The sequence below is a fragment of the Pteropus alecto genome, unplaced genomic scaffold (genome assembly GCF_000325575.1).
Source record: "Pteropus alecto unplaced genomic scaffold, ASM32557v1 scaffold94, whole genome shotgun sequence".
Taxonomy (NCBI): domain Eukaryota; kingdom Metazoa; phylum Chordata; class Mammalia; order Chiroptera; family Pteropodidae; genus Pteropus; species Pteropus alecto.
This window is the reverse complement of record NW_006437736.1, coordinates 14340043-14361438: the sequence shown is the minus strand read 5'-3', so window position 1 is coordinate 14361438 and position 21396 is coordinate 14340043. Positions and strand designations below refer to the sequence as shown.

General features: G+C 34.5%; 1 protein-coding gene across 8 annotated transcripts in view; it reads right to left on the bottom strand.

The window, feature by feature from the left end:
- Nucleotides 1-3363: 3363 nt before the first annotated feature.
- Nucleotides 3364-21396, bottom strand: part of RIMKLB (ribosomal modification protein rimK like family member B) — a 36282-nt gene continuing 18249 nt past the window's right edge. For 4 of the 8 annotated variants that reach the window (XM_015591553.2, XM_025048715.1, XM_025048714.1 and 1 more), the window contains 4 exons: nt 19135-19365; nt 17181-17267; nt 15652-15855; nt 10690-14044 (listed from right to left, as the gene is read on the bottom strand). In XM_015591553.2, the coding sequence (XP_015447039.1) occupies nt 13581-14044; nt 15652-15855; nt 17181-17267; nt 19135-19365 (986 nt within the window). In that variant the 3' untranslated portion in view covers nt 10690-13580. Of the gene's footprint in view, nt 4380-6362; nt 7038-7811; nt 14045-15651; nt 15856-17180; nt 17268-19134; nt 19366-21396 lie in introns of those variants that run through there. The other 4 variants (XR_003047089.1, XR_003047090.1, XR_003047091.1 and 1 more) reach the window with 4 other exon arrangements.

Here is a 21396-nt window from a genome sequence, read left to right as displayed (position 1 = left end):
GATGTTCACACATTGACAAAATCACCTAAAGACGCATTTCTCATAAGGTATCTTCATTATTAAGCAACACATGACTGTACACCAATGATATCATGCTGATTGACAAAATTCGGAAGATAGGTTAGCACGGAGGCCTTGCTGAGATACATGTTCTAGCAGTTGGGAGATGAACTATAAAGATATGGGGACTTGCCGTTTCTGTAAAGTTCTAAGACCAGTGGTAAAGGGCATGCTAGAACATCCCCAAAGTAAAAGACAGCTTGTTACATTTGCATCACCTGCTACAAGGAAGCAAGATTTCTGTAGATTCTGGAGGCAACACATTCCACTGAATAAACACTATTCCAGCCCATATATTGGATAATATGAAAGTCTACTACATTTGAGTAGACCTATAAGTAGCCAACAGGTACATGAAAAGGTAAACATCACTAGTCAGAAGGGAAATGCAAATCAAAACCAAAATAATATCACCTCACACCTGTTAGAATGGCTATTATCAGAAAGATGAGATAAATAAATACTGGTGAGGATGTGTAGAACTGGAAACTGTTGTGCACTGTTTGTAAAAATGTAAATTGGTACCACTACTATGGAAAACAGTATGGCATCCCCTCAAAAAATAAACATTAAAACTACTACATTGCCCAGCAATTCCACTTCTGGGTACATATCTAAAGGAAATGAAATCACTATCTCAAAGAGATATCTGCACTCCATGTTCATTGCAGCATTATTTACAGTGGCCAAAACACAGAAACAACTGGTGTCCACTGACAGACAGATAAAGAAAATGTGGTGTATAGATACAATGGAATATTATTAAGCCATAAAAAGATGGAAATCTAGCCATTTGTAACATGAATAGACCTTGAGGGCATTATGCTAAGTGGAATGTCAAAGACTGTATGATCTCACTTACATGTGGAATATAAGACTAGAATGGTGTATAAAATAAAGAAAAACACTCATAGAAAAAGAGATTAGATTTGTGGTTGCCAGAAATGGTGGTAGGGGGCAGTTGAAGGTGGTCAAAAAGTATAAAACTCCAGTAATAAAATGAACAATTTTGGGGATATAATGTTCAGCATGGTGACTATAGTTAACAATAAATATAGTTTGAAAGTTGCTAAGAGGATAGATCTTAAAAGTTCTCATCACAAGAAAAAATAATTGTAACTATGTCAGCTGATAGATGTTAACTAAACTCATTGTAATAATTTTGTAATATATGCATATATCAAAATCATCATTACATACCTTAAATACAATGTTATGTGTGAATTATATGTCAAAGCTGGAGTAAGAAAAAAGAACTGATGCAAGCAGCCTCCAGCTGCCACTCCTTCTGATCTGCTGCAGGATTCACATGCTGTTTCCCCAGGCTGCTCCCAGTATACTAAGGCCATTTCTGCCCATTGCAGGACTACTATAATGGGTAATCTGCTCTGAGATTCTTCATTGAGCTGGCAGACTTTCTCAGAAAAGCTTAGATCTGATGCTTTTTTACTCAAATTTTCTCTCTTCTATTGCATGTGTCAGACTCACATTGCAGTCTGAAGACTTTCCCCGCCCACTGCTCCTTCTTCCCTTGTATCTTTCACAGGCATCTCATTCAGATACCTCTAGTTGATTCCATCTAACTCCATCTTGGTGTCAGCCTGTTAGAGGATCCAAACAATAAACTTTTAAAATTACAATAATCAAACAAGTGGGGTAGATTATCCAAAATCACCCATATCTCAACACGATACTACTTTCAGGAACACAGATTTCAATGACCTAATCCATACTGTCTCTCAAATTTATATCATGTAAACTTCAGATGTCAATAGCTCAGTACTGTTGTGGTCCCTATGAAGTCTGCTTCACAAAGCTCTGACCTTTAAAGGAGTCTTCCTGTGAAATTACTAAGTACAGGGAAATAAAAATTTAAAATTAAACACACTAAGGCCTTCTGTTTGTAATACTGAAATTATTATTTACTGAGTTTTCAAGTCTTAAGAACTGAAGGATTCAGTGCCTTAGCACTTTTTGGTCTTACAAGTTATGCCTTTCTGTTCAGATATTTCTGGTTAGGTTAACTTTCATGAGTATCAACTCTTCCACCTTCCTTGACTACAAAAGGATCATTCTTGGTTTACTACATAGAATTTCCTTACATCCATTTCCTACCACAGCAAATAACCTCAAACTCTACTGTTAACAAAGCCTCAATTTAGAAGTGTAATTCATGGATCATTGCATTGCCTAAGGCACATTCAATCCACTCATTCCTCTGGAATAAGGGTCAGCCTGTTTTGTACAACCTATGAGCTAAGAATGGTTTTTACATTTTTATAGGGCTATTTTTAAAAAATATTAAAAATAAAAAAGCAACAGACCATATGTAGGTGGCAAAGCCTAAAATATTTACTATTTGTCCTTTCACAGAGTTAAATTTGCCAATCCCTGTTTCAGAGCAGTATTTCTTAAAGAGACCAGTGCTGACAAGACTTAGGGCAGTGATTCTCAAACAATAGAACAAGTCACTTGAGGAGCTCATCAAAATACAGATTCCATGCAACTCAGAAATTCATATCTTATGGCCCTAGAATCTACATTTTAAATAAATAAGCCAAGTGATTATAATGTAGGTGGTTCTAGGTCACTTTTGAGAAAAATTTTATCGGATCAACTCAAGAGGACTCCTTACTGGATTGCCTTTATTGGACTATATCCTAATGTCATGACACTGATCAGCATTGTGAGACAGCTCAGGTCCAAGAAATTCTGCTTTTCCTGTGCAATAAGCTATCTTCTACCTTAAAGTTACTACAAATTTTCTAATCATTTCATTCTGCTCACCAATTTTGTCCCACCTCTAAGCAAATGTAGAGGACCTGATAGCATACATTTCCATGTTTTTAATCCTCAGTTCACCTTATTTTTCCCCCTTCTATTTTGGTTTCATCCCAATCTTCCCCATTTGTTTTAATACATCTGTTAAGTCGGTTCAAATCATTTTGGGAAAAATAAGTCATGTTACCCTAAATTATTCCTTATCGTGCATGGTATGCATATTCCTTATTTCTCCTGGTTTAGGAACAAGAAAAAAATATTTTTGAGCTTACAGGGAAAATAATCAAGAAAAAAATGAGATACAGGTTTTTCTTATATAAAATTCTTCAGTTAGCCAACAAAGTGTGGGAATATGGAATAATCAGTCTAGATTAGGAGAAAGGCCTCCACGCACCATGTTCCAACCGCAAGATCTCATGGATGGTGCTTAAATAGGAAAACTGAAAGGAAATCAAGAAAACCTTATAGACTCCAATTCTGAGATGAAAAGATGCAGTAGCTCTTGAATATCAATAACCAAAATTTACAGAAGTAGCATTTATTGAATACTCTATGTTTACAGCACTGTACCTGTATTACAGCACAGCTAGTCCTTATACATTAATCTAACAAAGTAGGTACAATTATTTCCATTTGTTACAAATATTCCCCCACTATGGCGTGAAAAAAAGTGACTTGTCCAAAGATCGTATAACCAGTACATTTCGAAATTAGAATCTGTGTCAATATTTGATTACAAAGCCCATTCTTTGTTGAAGGTTTGGGGTGGGGTATGTATCTGATCCCCTACTGTTGAAACGGGGGGTCAAATATATGGTGATGGAAGGAAACTTGACTTTGGGTGGGAGCACACAATGCAATATACAGCTAGTGTATTACAGAATTGTACACTCAAAATTCATATAATCTTATTAACCAATGTTACCCCAATTAACTAAAAAAAATCCAAAAACTTGAGAAGGGAAAAAATAGACTAGGTCAGACATGGTCACTTGTTACAAGATTAAAATGTAGCAAGCAGTGTTGTGACAAGCGTGTGCCAGAGCCTTATCAAAACAAAAACAAAAACAAAACAAAAAAAACATAGCAACAATTATTCAGCATGAACAGATAAATTGTGATGAAAGAGGCAGGGCAAAATCCATGTAACACATATTTTAATACATGTCTATGTACCAAAAGTAGTGTTTCAGAATATATTATAGAGATTAGTCAAGAACCAAAGGGGTTTCATCTTGCAAAAACTGAAGAAAAGAATAAAGAGAATGACACATGCAGAGCTAGACTTCAAGTCTAGATATATGGACTGAAGAGAATTCTATAAGATGGAATGGATAGAAATCATACACCATGCTATTATTTCATTTCCAGTTCTGATGTTTTTATTTTAGGAAACACAATGAATGAAACGGATTGGAATTATTGCTTCCTTTTCTGTGCATTTCTATCCTCCATTTGAAAAATGCCATCAATGTATCTTCAACCATTCTGTGAATGAGATAATAACCAAAAAGGATCATTGGCTCCTTTGAAAGAATCTAAAGGGAGAAAAGACATACAGTTCACTTAAATCACAGATTAAACAGTCTTTATAATATGATGAGGAAAAAAAATTAAAGACAGAAAATTAATGTAACGATGTAATAACACAAATTGTCTAGATTACCAAAAAAATCACAACCAGTTTTTTTTTGAATTACAACACTTAACCTTGGTGATCTCAGGTGGTAAAGGTATACTAAGGTACACTCTGATTCTGACTTGGAACATATTTAATGTTCTTATTAAAAACTAAAAAACTTAAACCTATGTTGGTTTATAAGAGCAACCTTACCTCCCAAATTTACTTGGCCTTTCTTTAGGAGAGACTATTCTAACTCCTTGGAATTTGTTCTCTAGTGGGCGAAGAATCAACAGTTCAATTTATAGGTCCATTACATTGTCTACTTCATTAAGATGTTGCCAACACAACAGCCAACATTTTTTTCTCTTCTTTTTTCTTTATCCCTGAGTTTAGTGGCTTATTTCAGTTAGACATCCAGATAAGGATACTTTCCTAGTGATTAAAACTGCACTATAGAGATAATTTATATTTTATAAAAATCAACACAATTTTAGACACTGAATTCCATATTAATTAAAAAATACAATCATATAAAGATGTGTCACAGTGATTACCCTTAACTATCCTATAATATAGACATGTGTCTTAAACAGAAAAATTATACCAAGAGGAAAAAAATCGAGGCAAGAACATTTCTTTTACATCACATAAAATAAAACATATGGTACCAAAAGGCCTGAACAAATAAAATTAAACTTAAATGCTCTTCCTTCCAGTGATCTAGGCTACATTTTCCATAAATTATACAAAGAGTAATAAATTTTGGCTCTGGTAAAGATTCTAGTTGGTCCTTTTTCAGTTCTAAAGCACTGACATCTCTATATGCTAAGCAAAATTTGCAATTAAGACAAAACTGTTTTAAAAAATTTAGAAATTCTAACCATATTAACTGAGGCCATATAGTCTTATGTTTCAAAGTAATATACATGTTATTCAGCATGAGGATAAACAATTTCTTGAATAGGTGACTTCTTTTTACATAAGTTTCAAAGAAAGAAACAAAATTCACCATATATTTAGACAACATTAGTTATTCTAGCTTCGTGTTATTGATGAAAAGGGAATAAAGCTGTTTGCCCGGGCAAATATAGACATAGCAAATGCAAATGGAAAGGGGAAGACACACATTATACACAAAGAAAAACAGGCAGGCAGAAATAAAAAATGGCAACATTGGAAAAGTAAAATCAGAAGAACTAAATGAAAGAGAGAAGCATGGAGACTGAGATAAGAGATACAAAGACCTGGAGGAATAAACACAAGCAAAGAGAAAAAGCAAAAACGGATAAGCAAGAGAAAGATGAACACACAGTGTGGAATTATGGGCAGACAAAGTGACAAGGAAATGGGACTAAACGGAAAAGAGATAGTTGAAGAAGTGATAACTTTTATCCCATAATTTTTTCAAATTACATACGTTTTTATTTTTACCCTTCCAATGTTCCCACTAAAAAAGGGACAGACTTGTATTTTTACAAAATGGTTACCAATGCATATTTCATTTACCTTGCAGATTTTCAAAAATCAGATTTACTGTGAGATAACATAATTTTTGCCAACATTAGGTTCACATATTGGATGTGAACTCAATGGGGAGAATCCTGTGACAATGTATACGTATGTCAAATCATCGCTTTTATCTTACAATTTTAGCTGTCAATTCTTTTTCAATAAAGCTGAAAAAAGGTTTACCTATGACAATTTACTGGGGGAAAAAATCCCTAGTTTTACATATTGCTAATTTTTTTTTTTTTTTTCAAAGTAAAAATGAGAGCACACTACTTAGAAGAAATTCATCCTAAGGCAAGGACCTACTGGCATTTACGATTACACACCACAGCAAATTATACAGCAGTGGTGTCTGATTAGAAACATTCTTAAGTCGAAAATAACTTACCATTTAGAGTCAAATCTAGGAATCTTAATGCTGTTTCCACTTTTTGCTGCCTTTACCTCACTTGGTATGTCATGCTCTCTCTCTTCTATGTGGATTTTGTCAATAGCCATCAATCTGAAGAATTCCTTCTTCTGCTGCCACCTACCAATTTCTCTGCTGCAGCAGAAGAGTATACAGAAAAAGTTCTTGCTTACTAGTCAGATTAAACAGAAAAATTCCTTTATTCCTCATTTCGTATTTTCACATGTACACAAACTTCCCAAGACCTCCCCACCAAAAGTCAAGACAACAAAAATCCCAATAACTGAAAATTAAACAATGTATGATCAATGTTCAAGCTAAGCTGGGGGAAAAAAGTGGAAAGATTTAGACACTCAACAGTTGCCATCTCAAGGAGCGGTTTCTTTTCTGTTGTGTTTTCCTTCTTCACTTATCCCTATGATCTAATGAATAAATGCATAACTTAAAATGTTAACTAGGTAGTCTACAACTCCTGCAAATTTTAAGTTTAGAGACTACCAAAAGAATTGTGGGAGATGCAGCAATAAAGGAGTTTTTGAAAGTAATTCTAGAAACTAAGGGTATTAGGTGCTTTACCTGCTTCAGTTTTCAATGCTCTGGACTGCTTAGTGCCCATTGGCTCTGAATACATTAAAACACGAACACATACGCCACCTACATTTAAAATAAGGTAGCATTTGTATGCCCATATAAGCACTGGGTACATTTTTTGCAAAAGAGTAATAAATTAATTCTTTTTAAAAGGACTGACCACAAATGCACATTTCCTCAAACTGTACATGTACATAAAAGATTTAGGGCAAAAAAAAGGGTGACAGAATGACAAATGTAATAGCAGTTGAAGATGGGAATTAATGCTTAGTGCCCATTGGCTCTGAATACATTAAAACACGAACACATACGCCACCTACATTTAAAATAAGGTAGCATTTGTATGCCCATATAAGCACTGGGTACATTTTTTGCAAAAGAGTAATAAATTAATTCTTTTTAAAAGGACTGACCACAAATGCACATTTCCTCAAACTGTACATGTACATAAAAGATTTAGGGCAAAAAAAAGGGTGACAGAATGACAAATGTAATAGCAGTTGAAGAACTGGAAATTAATACCTCATAAATGTTTTCTGTTTGTTAAAATCCTGAGATTCATTTCTATTCAGATTCTCTTTGTCATTGGGGTCTAAGTTTCAAATATATTCTGTATTAGCTACTAAAGAATAGTATCCAATAATGAACTAGTAATAATAGTGATGGCTTGTTTTTGTTCCACCCTCCCACTATCTTTACCCCAAAAGAAAAACACGTAAGTTTTGCCAACTTAAAAAATAAAACAAACACTGACGTAAGCACCAAAGGTTAGCCAACTGCAGTGACATTGTTTCTACTTTCTTATTCCTTCCCCCATCTCAAACCCCACCCTTTGACCTCTGTATATGGGATGAGCCTGAGCAGGAGAGTTGGTGATGTCAGGACTGCGCCGTTCCCACGGATGCTCCTAGAGGCCTGCTGTGCTTCTGGGAACTGGGGCACAGGGATGTCTGTCTGACTGAAACCTAAAACAACAACAATTCACCCCACCCCTCATGTTCCCGAACCCCACAACAGCAGCCAGGTATATATGCTACATAAGGCCCATCTAATAAGTGAATATGATAAAATGTGAAAGCAAGATCATTCTTATCAAGTTAGTGATCTTCATGGGAACAGCCAAATGGACGTTGTTAAATTCTCTATGTCCCATGTAATCACATAGTCCACACATTCTAATGCTGGCTATTCTTATCAGCAAGAGAACAAGGTTCTCTTGTATAAGCCTTTTTTAGTATACATCACAAATTCCTGCAGGAGTGTAGTTGGGATTCCTTTGTTAGTAAAGTTCAGTTCAACGGATGAGTATTTTTATCTTAAAATGGTTAAGAAACTATCTGTCCCTATCTTACATGAGTAAAATAAAGCACAAAACAGTTTAATGATTTATTTTATGCCTTTAAGTGTAGAAATAACATTAGAAGCCAGACTGCCTACTCACTAGTGATTTACTGGACTTATAGCCTCTTTGGCGAGAACATCGAAAGGCACAAGATAAAATTATGCAGAAGTGTATCTTGAAACGGTCTGACTACTGTCACTAAAATTCTACCTATCAGAAAAAGGATTATTTCCCATAATGATAATAACTCCTATCAGAGCTAAAATTTTAGAACAGGAAAAAGGCAGAAAGGGTAATTGGACTGGGTCTACAGAGGAAGGGGGTGGTATATGAACAAATAGGAAGGCTATTAAAAAGGACAAGTTGTATTCCTATTCCTGCCACTAACTTTGTTTTACGGTCTCTGTTAATCTATTTAACAATTGTGTGCTTCAGAAATGCCCTCCAATCTGTTCAAACTTGTAATTTTTATATTTAAACCATTATTTTATGATAATCTCAAACTATTCACATCTATCCCTGTTAGAACTAGTATCTGAGAAATGCTAAAATTAGTTCTGAAATCACGTTGCTCCTACCATAACCAAAATGCTTTCTGCTATCTTTGTCTTATCATTCCCTTTCACTTTTATAATGATGTCACAGAAAGAGAAGCACTAAAGTCAACTGAATACTATGGTGAGTTTTTACCATATATATAACCTAGAACCTAATTTTACCTTTTCAAAACTCTAGTTTTCCATACCTGTCAACTCCTAATTGATGTCTTTATACTGTGAGCTCACTGTGTATTCGGAACACCAACCCCTGAAAAAGCTTAAGCCAGAATAGCACAATGGAAGAAACAAGCAAACCCAAAACAAAAACAAAGCCAAAAAGTCACACTCTGAAATAATTATAGACATATATGCAAGGAATGGAGTTATCTACATGGTTAAAGCACATCCCCAATGAAAGTCTTGAGATCATCCCAACCAATTCAAACTTCACCCCAAAAGTTCTTTAATCACATTTTCTAGATAGAGTTTTACATTATTCTTTTTAAATGAAACTTATTACAAACCCATGGTTGCCGTTAAAGTACATAAATAAATTTTTTAAAAAGGAAAATAAAGTTAGCCTTGTGATGGAAAGAAAGGAGAAAGAGTCAAATTACCTGCAAGCAGGCTGGGCTGTGCCTGAATCCAAACCGCTGCATTTACCACTCATTATACAGCTGCATTATTGGGGGAAGGGGAGTTTAGAAGGGCACTGACCCCGAAAGTTCTCAATACTTCTCACTCATCATCAGGAAGGGGGAAGAAGGAAAGTTTTTTCTCTGGGTATTTTTTGTTTGTTTGTTTTTGTTTTTTTGGCTCCTGAAAAGGCTGGCAAAGAACAGTAATAGTGCAAGCAGTTAGAATATTTCTTTAAAAACAATTGTAAAAATGCAAAACATTAAGGAATTCAAAACACCAAACTTTCATTAAGATAAAAAGAATTTTCACTAGAGTTAGGAACCACCCCAAAACATCATGGCAAAAGGGCACTGTTATAAAGGAAATAAAATACCACACAAAAATTCAAAACAAAACTAAAAACTTCAAATTAAACCTGGAAGACTAGAAGATTCCAACAGCAGATTTCTGTCCACTACTGAAACATTCCAAAATCGAAGCTTCAAAGGCGCCTAAATGTATCTTAAATGAAACTTTGTTTTGTTTTTTAAAGAAAAAAAAGAAAGCAATAAACCTGGTTATAAATCCTACAATATATTACATTTAAAAATATCCTAGTACAATAAAAACAAATTTTAAATGAAATTAAACAAACAAACAAACAAATAAAAACAGTAGCAGCAGAGGTTACCTGTCTGAGCACCTACATTTTCTTAGGAGGGGATCGTGTCTCACCAGCCATATAGCCCATTAACCTTCTCAAAAAGAGTGAGCCAGGAGAAAATAACACAAGATTTGATTTCACAATGTCTCTAGGCTCCCCAGACCCCAAACTGGGGATTCACTGAATGAAGAAAATTTGTTTTTCCATTGGCTTCTTCTTGAGAAAAAGATGATTTTGAAAGTCAATTACTTCTTTCAATGCCTTCGATAACTTCTCAAAAGTCTGCTAAAGTGCATGATGAAAGCAAGTCTCTTGATGATTTTTATAATGTTCCATGGTATTTTCTTATTAATAGCATATACAGAAAGATTTTTAAAGTTCAGTGGAGTAAAAGCCAGCAGAAATGACCGATCAATTATAGGCACCAAAAAAGGAAAAAAATTATTAAAAATTTTAAATGGAATAGTTCGTATTTATATATGTGTGAGTGTGTGTATGTATAAAGATAGTCCAGTTTTCATCATAGGTGACAAAAAACAATATCAGAAAGAATTACTTTTAAAATACAATTCAAAATTACAATTTTAACAATGCACAATAATTTTACAGTAATTCAGATTTTGGCATGATTATACATAGTTGATAAATACATTTTTATCTCATAATAGCAATAAAGATTAAACAAAAGTTATTAAACAATATGAAAATATATTTAACTTTCACTTAAATATCTAAGCTGTTATATCTGGATTCTTCCAGAATGATTTGTTCATATTCTTTACCTTATTTTTTGAAGGAATTCATGAAGATATTCATGATGACCATTCTTTCCCTTTTCATTCTAACATGTGAGTATACAAATCCAGAAATAGGTTGGTAAAGCTAAGTTTTAATATTGTGTGAATGTACAAAAGATGAATAGTGAATAAAACTAAAGGTGAAATAATCTAGTATTTTTATAATACAGTTGGTTAATTTGGTAAAACTTTGTAAAGGCTACCTACATTTTTCCTGGTGCCTTATCCCTCCCAACACAAACCTTGAGTTCTTCATCAAATAGACAGGCTCTTCTATCTGTGTTTTAAAAACTAATCTATATACATGTGATATGTAACTATTCAAGGTATATGTAACATAATTAGGTGGCAACCAGATGGTCTCTACACAAACATATGAATGATGATTTAATTAAGTAGTTCTTTTTTCCCTCATTTATTTCCCTATCCCAAATAGTATACATCCTCCAAAGTATGGTCATTCAGTGAAAGAATTACCAAGTTATTTCTTTCTGTTGAGTCAGAGGTACTCATGTAAGTCCCACAATAACCATGTGCAAGTCAAATTATTTTAGATGAGATTAAAATATCCTAAAATAAATTAGAAACTCCTCGTGTATCCTTTTTCTGAGGTGAAATGAAACACTGCACAGATTAGAGGTACTATTCTATTTGTCAACAATCAACCTTTCACTCAATTTTAATATTATTTCATTCTATAGAAAAAAACAAATTTTATTACATTCCTTTTTAAAATGGGGGGAAAACTGTACAAGTAAGCATGATCAAACCTCTGTTAGAGCTGGTTAATACTGATCTTTTATTATTGCCTCGAAGTCTCTCTAGTAGTGTCCAAGAAATTAAGTTTAAGGTCCATCTGAAGGAAAAAAGCACTGGAGAGGCAAGAAAGGACTTGGGTAAAAGCTTCAGAGGATTGTTAAGGAGATGGAACTTGCTGTTTAAAAAAATTATGTTGAGCTCTGGAGCATCACCATTTCTTAACACATCTTCCAAACCATCAGTGGGATAGTTTTACCCATGTTTTAAAGGCTCATATTATATGTAGTTTGGGGGCTTTTATAAATTCAAAAAGTAAAGGAATAGAAAGAGTGGAGAGTACTGAAGGCTTCAGAGTAGGGCTATAAGAGACTCAATACTGCTAAGTAAGTCCCCAAACAAAAATATCCAGTCCACCCCACCCCAAAACCTATGTGTCATAGGAGAAAACACACAGCCAGAAGCATTGAAAAGCACGTAGCCTTGAATGAATCGTACACTGAACAGTCTAGCTAGAAATAAAACAAAACCAAACCAAAAAAACCAAACAAACAAACAAACAAAAAAAAAACCAAACCAAACAACGTATACACAAAAAGGCCTAAGAAGCATCTATTCTCCTTATGTCTTCAGGTGAGTACCTCTACCCCAGTGGAGTAGTTATGAAAACAACTCATCTCCTTTTTAAAGTAAAAAAATGTGTTTCCTATCATGCTCCATTTTCTAGAATCTATCATTTTTGATTGGTTGGTGTAAACAAAAAGCAAAACACATACACATGCATTCGTGCACACACACACATATATACTCCCTCCTAAAATGTGAAAAATGCAAACATATAATGCTGAGATTAGAAATCATTTCAGCTTTATACTTAAGAATTTATAGGCCCTTGATTTGCCCCCAAAAAATGTTTCCTTAACCTTATTCTTTATATGTCCAACCACCAAAAGAAAAAAATAAAATAAAAGGCTTTAAATGTACATTTCAAGTCAGTGTCTTGTTAACAAAAAAAAAAAAGGTAGCATTTTCTTCACTTTGGCCATTGTTAAAGATGCAGGCATAGATCAGGAAATGTTAGACTTGCATTTTTTTTTTTTTTAAATGCAACATTAACAGAGCATATATCTTTCAAAAAAGACTAAAACACTAACAAATACAAGTCAATGCAAATATTTTAAACTAGTGTAATTTTATCTACATTAGAGTAAATGTTATTTTGTGTACCAGACATTGCAATACTGTTCATTTCCCTTTTATCATGCAAACATGCCAATTTTGTCATTAAAAACATCTTTATTGGGTCATATTCATGTTGCCCTCCCACCCAAATAAAGGGAAAAAACAAAAATAATAAATCCCAGTAAGAGCCCCTCAAGACTTCATAAACTATGAACAAAAACCTGCTAGTTAATATGGTAAAGGCAGAATTTTCAGATTTGTATAAAAAAATTTCTGTAATTTAAGTAGATGTTTTCCTTACCCATCACAAATCTTTGAAACACAATGTGAAGTTATGCTACTCTGAAATTTGTACCAACCGTACAAAAACAAAAGGGACCATGAAAAAAAAGTATTATGTTTTTCATGGTCTGAGAACATACATATTTTTGAGTAAAAGGTTAACTATGAAAGCCTGAGACATTTTTCTGTATCTCACCTCTTCTGCCTCTCTATCTATAAAATTTGTAAATGAGAGTCTGTAACATCTTAATTGCAGAAGTTTATCTTCTCTCCTAACTACTCAATTTTCTCTCATCTTCCTGAGCATCTTCCATGAACAGCATTGCAAGTTGGTTAAAAATAATAATATAAAGTAAGAAAGAAAGGGAAAAAAAAGAAAAAGAAAGTTTTACAAGGGTTTTGTTGGTTAATTATTTACCAGTGGAGTCACTCCACCAGGAGTTCGATTTCATTGGCTAGCAGCTGGTTCATGTTGAATAGGCCCCCTGGGAGCTTGGTGAGCAGTTCTCGCTCGGTGCTTTCAGGGTCGCTGTCAACAGAGCTGGAACTTGCGCTCATGTTGTCGACAGCAGTGCTGGCTGGGGGACCCAGCTCCGGCTCACTAGTCTCACTGGCCGTGGACACCACAGAGAGCAGGGACATACGCCGGGTGAGCCGGCCAGAGGGCAGAAGGGAGGCGGCATAGTCCGCTATGATACCAGCTACATCTAGATTACAAGCCTTATCAAAGGCGATGAAACCTACATTTGCATTGGCCTCGCAGACACAGAAGGAGCCGTCATCTTTCATCAACAGGTCAATGCCACACACATCCATCCCCAGGATATTAGACACCTGGATAGCTAGCTGCTTCCCCTGTTCACTTAATGAGCACATCATCCCCACACCACCTGACAAAAGAGAAACAAAAGAAAAAGTTACCAAAATGATAAATTTCTAGAGTAAAAGTAAGGCTAGCCTCTAAGGCCAACATCCTCTATTATAAATCAGTAGTGAAAACAAAGGTGTTATTCTGGTGTAAAATTGGGACTTTGAAGTCTAAGTTTCCTTCATTAGAGAATCCCCTTCCAACCCAGTCTCTCAAAGAATTCATGACTTAATACTTTTTCAATATGCTATTTATTCTGAAGACGACATTAAACTTTCACTGAAGCTTATCTTACTTGTAATAATATAGACCAAGTAGAAGGAACTTCTGCATAAATACAACTATGACAAAAATAAGAGATACATAATATGGGTAGAGTATAGAATGGAATTTGGGAACAAGGGGACCTGAACATGGCTCTGTTCCACTCCTGCGGCTTAAGGTAGCTGACTGAATGTAGGTGAAGTCTCGGGGTTTGCTGGAATCTGAGAGAAAGGAATTAGAACTAGATTTTTCTCATTTGGCTATCAGGACCAGAAAGCGAAGACTCTGGAGAAGAGATTGGCTCAAAGAGCCCTGTGCATCCACAGGAGGAAATCTGACATTAGCATTATATGAATACGCCTATTGTCTTTGACCCCAAAGAGGCCTAAAAGTAACTGCAGAGGTGAGTGGAGTCCTCCCTACAATTGAGGCTGGAAGAGTACGGAGGAGAATCCAGGAAACATAAAGGCTTCTTCTAAGTACCTTAGCAGGAGACTGGCACACTAGCCCATGAATTAAATGACTCTGCTTCTCAGCATCTGTAGAACTGAGGCCATCTGGAATGCTCCAAATAACCAGAGGAGAGCCATGATGTGACAACAACAAAAAAGTAACAAGCCATGTATGACTTGAATGAAAGAGACAAGAGTACTTTAAGGAAATTCAAGTTCAACACAAAAAGACTTTCTAAAGCTAAAAAAAAACAAAAAACAAAAACCATGATCACCCAACTAAAAACTTCAGTAGAGAAAATGAAGGAAACTATAGTCAATTTGGGGAGTCAAAACTTGGAAAATCAAGCATAAGAACTATTTCGAAGCACGTACAAAAAACTCAAGATGAAATCACACAAGAAAGATAAGAAATAGAGGACTGAGCTAAATAAGATTACTGAGAAAGTGAAATAAAGAGAGGAAAAACCTAAGCTAAGCTCTGAGGTTTTTCAACAATAAGTAACCTCATAAAAATACATCTTTAAATAAATCAAAACCAGCAATCTTGTTTGGAACAATGGGTTAAATGAGTTAGGACACATCCATTTTAAATGAACTCCAATTATATACAAAATAAGTTTATCAGCAAAGAGGAAATCTTTAACTCTGGTCAGACATTTCATATATGTGTGAATTGAGTTACAAATTGACCCTGAATGAAAGCAAATTCATGATTCAGAGAAATCCAATTTCATTACTAGAAAACAACTCAAAAATATTTTATATTCATGATAGGTAAGCCTATTAATTATACACATGAAAGAGAATGTTTTTTTCAGCTAATAAAAGGATCTGTAGTTGTATACAAATACTCATTTGACAAGCTGTAATATTACTTTCTACATTACAAAGATGCCTGCATCATTTTTACCTAATGAGCAGTTGCTTTGCATCCTCCCATCTGTTGAACAACGTAACATGGTGCCAACCACACGGCCTCCTACAACAATGACACGTACATCCCGTCCATGAGACTCTTTAACATACTTCTGAAACAGGTATGGGGCTTCATGACGAATAAGATGGCTTAGATCAGCCAAATGGTGCTTGTCTCGAGCCAAGAAAACAGCTTTGCCTATAATTAAAAAAGAATTATATCGAAGTCATCAAACTGTGGGTAGGTTGATATCTATTTCCTCCATCTTCTTGTGTCCCAATCTGCTCTTTCAGAACTAACTACTTTTTAACCAGTGTAAAAAATAGTTATGGCAATTAGTGAGACAATGCAAAAATGTATTAAAAAGTTAATAATCTCCTTCTGAGTCCCTCAATCCCCAAACTCTTACAGTGATCTAGAATTTATTTCGGTATGTTGTGAGGTAGGGATCTAAAATTTGTATTCCTCCAGGTTAGACAATAGTGCCAGTCTCACTTACTAACAAAACATTTCCCTCTAAGTTAAAACATGTTTTATATTATTGTACAATATGTTACTATACCACATTTGTATATATTAAAATAGCAGTGTCATTACATACCTAGTTTTAGTTCTAAATTCTCTAGTCTGTTCTATTGTTCTATTTGTAAATTTTTATGCCAATGGATGTAGTTGTTTTTAAAACATAGTTATGTTTTGACATTTTTCTCATCAAGGAGGGGTAAATCTATGTCAAATTCCCTTGAATTTAGGAGGGCTTGTGACTGCTTCAATCAACAGAATACAGCAGAAGCAATTCTATATGACTTCTGACGCTAGGTCACAAAAGCTCATGCTGCTATCTTGGTCCTTGGAGAATTTACTGTAGGAGCCCTGAGACTTCTAGGCTGCCATACTGAGAAGCCCAATATAAACAATGTAGTCAATAGTCCCAGCCGAACCCTTATCCAGCTATCCCTGTAAAGGCACTAAACCTTGTGATGTACTTGGATTTATGAATCATTTTATGCCTTAAGAAATCCTTCCTTAATCTGGAGTCATTAAGATATTTTCATACACTGTCTCCTAAAGCTTTATATTTTTCCTTATATATTTAAGTCTTCAAATTATATAAATTGGGAAGGGGATGGATGATTAGAGTTAGTGACAAAGAGTCCTTGTATTGTTGAAGAAGATAATGGTATAAAATTGAGGCTCTATCCAAGATAAGTATGCACCTTAAAATCTCTAGGATAACCACTAAATGAAAGGAGACAGCTTCTAGCCAAATTGAACAATTCATAGTAGCCTTCTATAAGTTTGAGGTACCATGGACTTAATAATTTCCTTCTAATTATTCTTCAGAAACCCTGTATCAAAAAATAAATTTCAACTGATAAGACTTCTGTCTAGTCAATAACCATAAGCAAATACAAATAATTGCTTTGATCTGATTAAGAAAAAAATCTACACTGTATAAACACCTTATTAATTCTCGAGAACTAATTTCACAATTATGTATCGTAGCAACAACTGATACACACCTCTATGACCCCGTGTATTCTTCACTACCATTGGGAACTCCAGTACTTCTGCTTCATCAATCATTTTAGAAAAATTTTCATGACCGCCTGGTTTGAGAAAAAAAGAAATTTAAAAACAGCAATAGAGATGTTTTGTGGTAAATTTTATCTACACTAATGTCAGCAACACAACGGAGGTAGAAAGTTAAGAACCTGATGACTAAATTTTTTCTTGGAGAAGTAATAAATAAAAGTTGACAGTACAGTTAAATAACCACACCTTTTTAGATGGATAAAAGCTATCTTAAATTCTAAATATTCTACTATCGGACCTAAAGAAATTAAATATTCTCTAACTAAAACAATGTTTCCCAATTCTATATCATTTTTTGTATTTTTTATCCTTTATTCTTCTACCATACAATAACAGAAGCCCCAAGATTTATTTAGTATATTCAGTTCCCTGTTTGGATTAAGAAGAGAAGAATGAGTCAGTTAAGAAGACTCATTCAAAGTTGAAGATGCTGCATATGTACACATGCACACACACACAGTCTCTAATACACAAATTAATTTTTCTTATCTCCATTATTAATCAGAGTTCTTTCTACACTGAGCTACTCAGTATCCATGTGTCAAATTTTACTTTTGTTTTTATTCCCCAGGAACAAATGATACAGTAGCAAGGTTGGAGAAAAATTAGATTGTAGCTGTAAAAAAATAGTACGATGATATAGAAAAATTAAACCAGGAAAAAGTTCATTAAACAACTTCAATATCATATATTTGCAGCTTAGAGAAATTAAGATGATTCAGTCCCCAAATTTGAAAACTTTAATATTAGAACATAGGTAATAATTTAATTGTTAACCCTTTTCTCCTTTCCATTCTCTTAAAATCAGGATTGTAGACCCATAATATAAGCTATATCCCAAAAGCATCAGAAAGACAGAAGTCTCAAATTATTCATATTGTCTACTGTGTAATTGCTAAAAACAGAAAATTGTATCATATATGCTATACAGACTTGGAGAATTCCCTTCTTTAAAATATTAAAAATAAGAGGACAGGGATTTCTTTTTAAAGCCTCATTAATTCTCGAAGCATTCTACTGGACATTTAGAGAAATAGCTTTATGAAAAACTGTACTGACTTACAGTAAATCTTATCCTTTCTAAACAAGAACTAGAAAGGCAATATTAACATAATATTATTTATAATATTACTCAAAATGTGGTCCAGTAACCTATGCCTGTTTCTGACTTCTTTGCTATTGATATGTGACCAGATAAATATAAAAAGAGTAAGCACTAGAAGCTTAAATGGCAATTTGGCATTGCTGTGATATTTTTACTGTACTTTATAAGAGTACCGATAAAGCATATTGGCCTTTAAAAAAAATCATTTACCACAAAGTTTTAGAAGCACTGACCTAATATAGTGTCATTTTCTTTAAAATAAGGAAATATTTATAAAGAATTATCATGAAAGTGGTAATAAAGATAAAAATTAGACAGAGATGTCATCAAATTCTATTATCTTTTACCATAGGGGCTGGCAAACTAAAGCCTTTGGGACAGATTTGGCCCACTGTCTTTTTTTGTAATAAAGTTTTATTGGAACACAGCCACATTGCTTTGTTTAAGCATTTTCTATGGCAAGCTTGCACACTACAACAGCATTACTGAGGGTCACAAGAGCGCACTTATAGCCTGGAAAGCCCAAAATAATTACTTTTTGGCCCTTTACAGGAAAAGTTTGCTAAGTCTGTTCCATCCATATCATGGAACTAAATGTTAAGACATGAATCATAATTCTCCTGACCAGTCTGTTAAAACTGAAAGTCACTTCTATCTATAAAAACCTTCAGGTTCACAAATTCCCTTATATTACACAACCTTATTAGATTAGTATGGCTTTCAAATCGATCAAGTTCTCTAAAACTTAGGCTATAAATTCTTATTAGTGAACTCACCATAAGAAAAAGTATCTGGCAGAGGAACACCATGGCCAGCCAACTCTTGAAATGTCCAGAACTTATTAACACAGTTCAGGATGGCTTGAGGTCGGTTCATCAACCGGCATCCCATCTTCTCTAGATGGCGCAAAACAGTGATGTCACTATCGCTCTGCACCCAAGGGGTTGGTACTCTCACTACCACCACCTGGGGGTAGGCAGTAATTAGTTCTCCATTGATCCGAAGACCTGAAACATATAGGAAAGAAACCAAAACCATTCAAATGAAAAAGACAATAAAACAAAGAAACAGAAATATACCCAAGCTTGAAATACAAAATTAAATGTACTATTTTGTTGACATTTCATTGGGACAAAGAAAAAAACCTCCTTAAATTATATTTCTTTGTAAGAAATAATATTTAATGGGAAACTTCTGCACTGGTTAAATAAATCATGATATATGGCAACACAATGAAATACTACATAGCCATTAAAAAGAATGTCATAAATCTCTATCCAGAAATGGTAAAAAAAAAGTCCAGATGTTGAATTTTAAAAAAGCAAATCTGAGAATAAGTTTTATCTGTTTACATATGCATAGAAAATGTATGAAAGGATAAATGATATACATGGCTTTCTCTTGAGTGCGGAGTGTGTTTGGCAAGGCAGGGAGAGGAAGACAGAATAGGAAACTAACGTTCTTCTCCATGCAATTCTCTATTTTCTTTATGTTCTTTTTTAAGTGAGAACATATGCTTTTATAATGAAAAAAAGAATATTTTTTTAAAAAGAAGTTTCTGGAATTTTACCCAATACCAATTTAAAGAGGTCCCAAGTAATAAAATATGGTATTTATGAGTTGGTCCTTAAAACCTATTTTCATTAAAAAATAGTATATATACGTGTTTAAAACTTTCAAATACAAAAGTATATAAACTCCCCTCAGAGACTATCCGACCCCTCCCCTGTGCCCCAGGCATGCTGATTCCTGGAACAGGCCTTTGCACTCCCCAAGTCAAGTATGTAGTGCATTTTCCCCTATCTAGGACAGGTCACGCCCCAGTATCTCTATCCAGCCTACCCGGTACTATACAACCCTATAGCATCTGCCACGGCACGCCTAATACAGAAATTCTCTTAATAAACTCAAGGTAATACTAAAGTTTGTCGGCTGCTTTCTGTAGTTTCTTGGCCCTGGGGGGAAATTTTACATAACAGGTCCTTGCTCTCAAGAAGCTTTCATTCTAGTGGGAGAGACTCTATGTAGTAATTTTTATTGTATTAGCTTTTAAACATGGTAGAAGTTCTGATACGAGAGAGACTGGCAGAGGTAATAGTTGAGTTATGGCATAAGCCTTGAGATATCTGTATGTTTAAAAAAGAAAGAAAGGACACTTCAGATTTAACGGAGTAGCAGAAGTCACAGGGCAAAAAGAGCAATAAGAACAATGTCTGCCTCAACTGCAACTTGTACTGATGCAATGTAAAAGGTTGGTCAGTTAAGATCGGTCAGTCAAACGTGCAAAGCCACAAATTTATATATAATTGCATATAACATTGTATTCATTTTAAGTGTATAACAGAATGATTCAATACTAGTACATACTGTGAAACAATCACAATAAATTTAGTTGACATCCATCACCTCACATAGTTAACAATTTTTTTCTTGTGATGAGAACTTTTAAGATTTACTCTCTTAGCAACTTTTAAATATACAATACAGCATTGTTAACTATAGTCACCATTGTGTACATTACATCCCAAGGACCTATGTATCTTATAACTGGAAGTTTGTACATTGTGACCACCATCACCCCACCTTGCCACTCCCACCCTTGCCACTCTCGCCTCTGGCCACCACCAAACTGTTCTCTGTATCAAAGACTTTGGTCTTACATATTAGTAACATCATACTGTATTTGCCTTTCTTTATCAGTCTTATTTCACTTGGCATAGTTCCCTTGAGGTGCATCCATGGTATCACAAATGGCACAATTTCCTTCTTTTCTATGGCTAAATAATATTCCATTATATATACATACATACACACTACATTTTCTTTATTCATTCATCCGTTGATGGAAACTAAGGTTATTTCCATGTCTTATAGTAAAAAATGCTGCAATAAACTTGGGGGTGCCGGTATATCTTCAAAATAGTGATTCTATTTCCTTCAAGTAAAAACTCAAAAGTGAAATTTCTGGATCCACAAATTCTGAGCTAGAATTTATATCTGTTCTGATTGAGAGAACTGACGGTTTGTGCTAAATATTA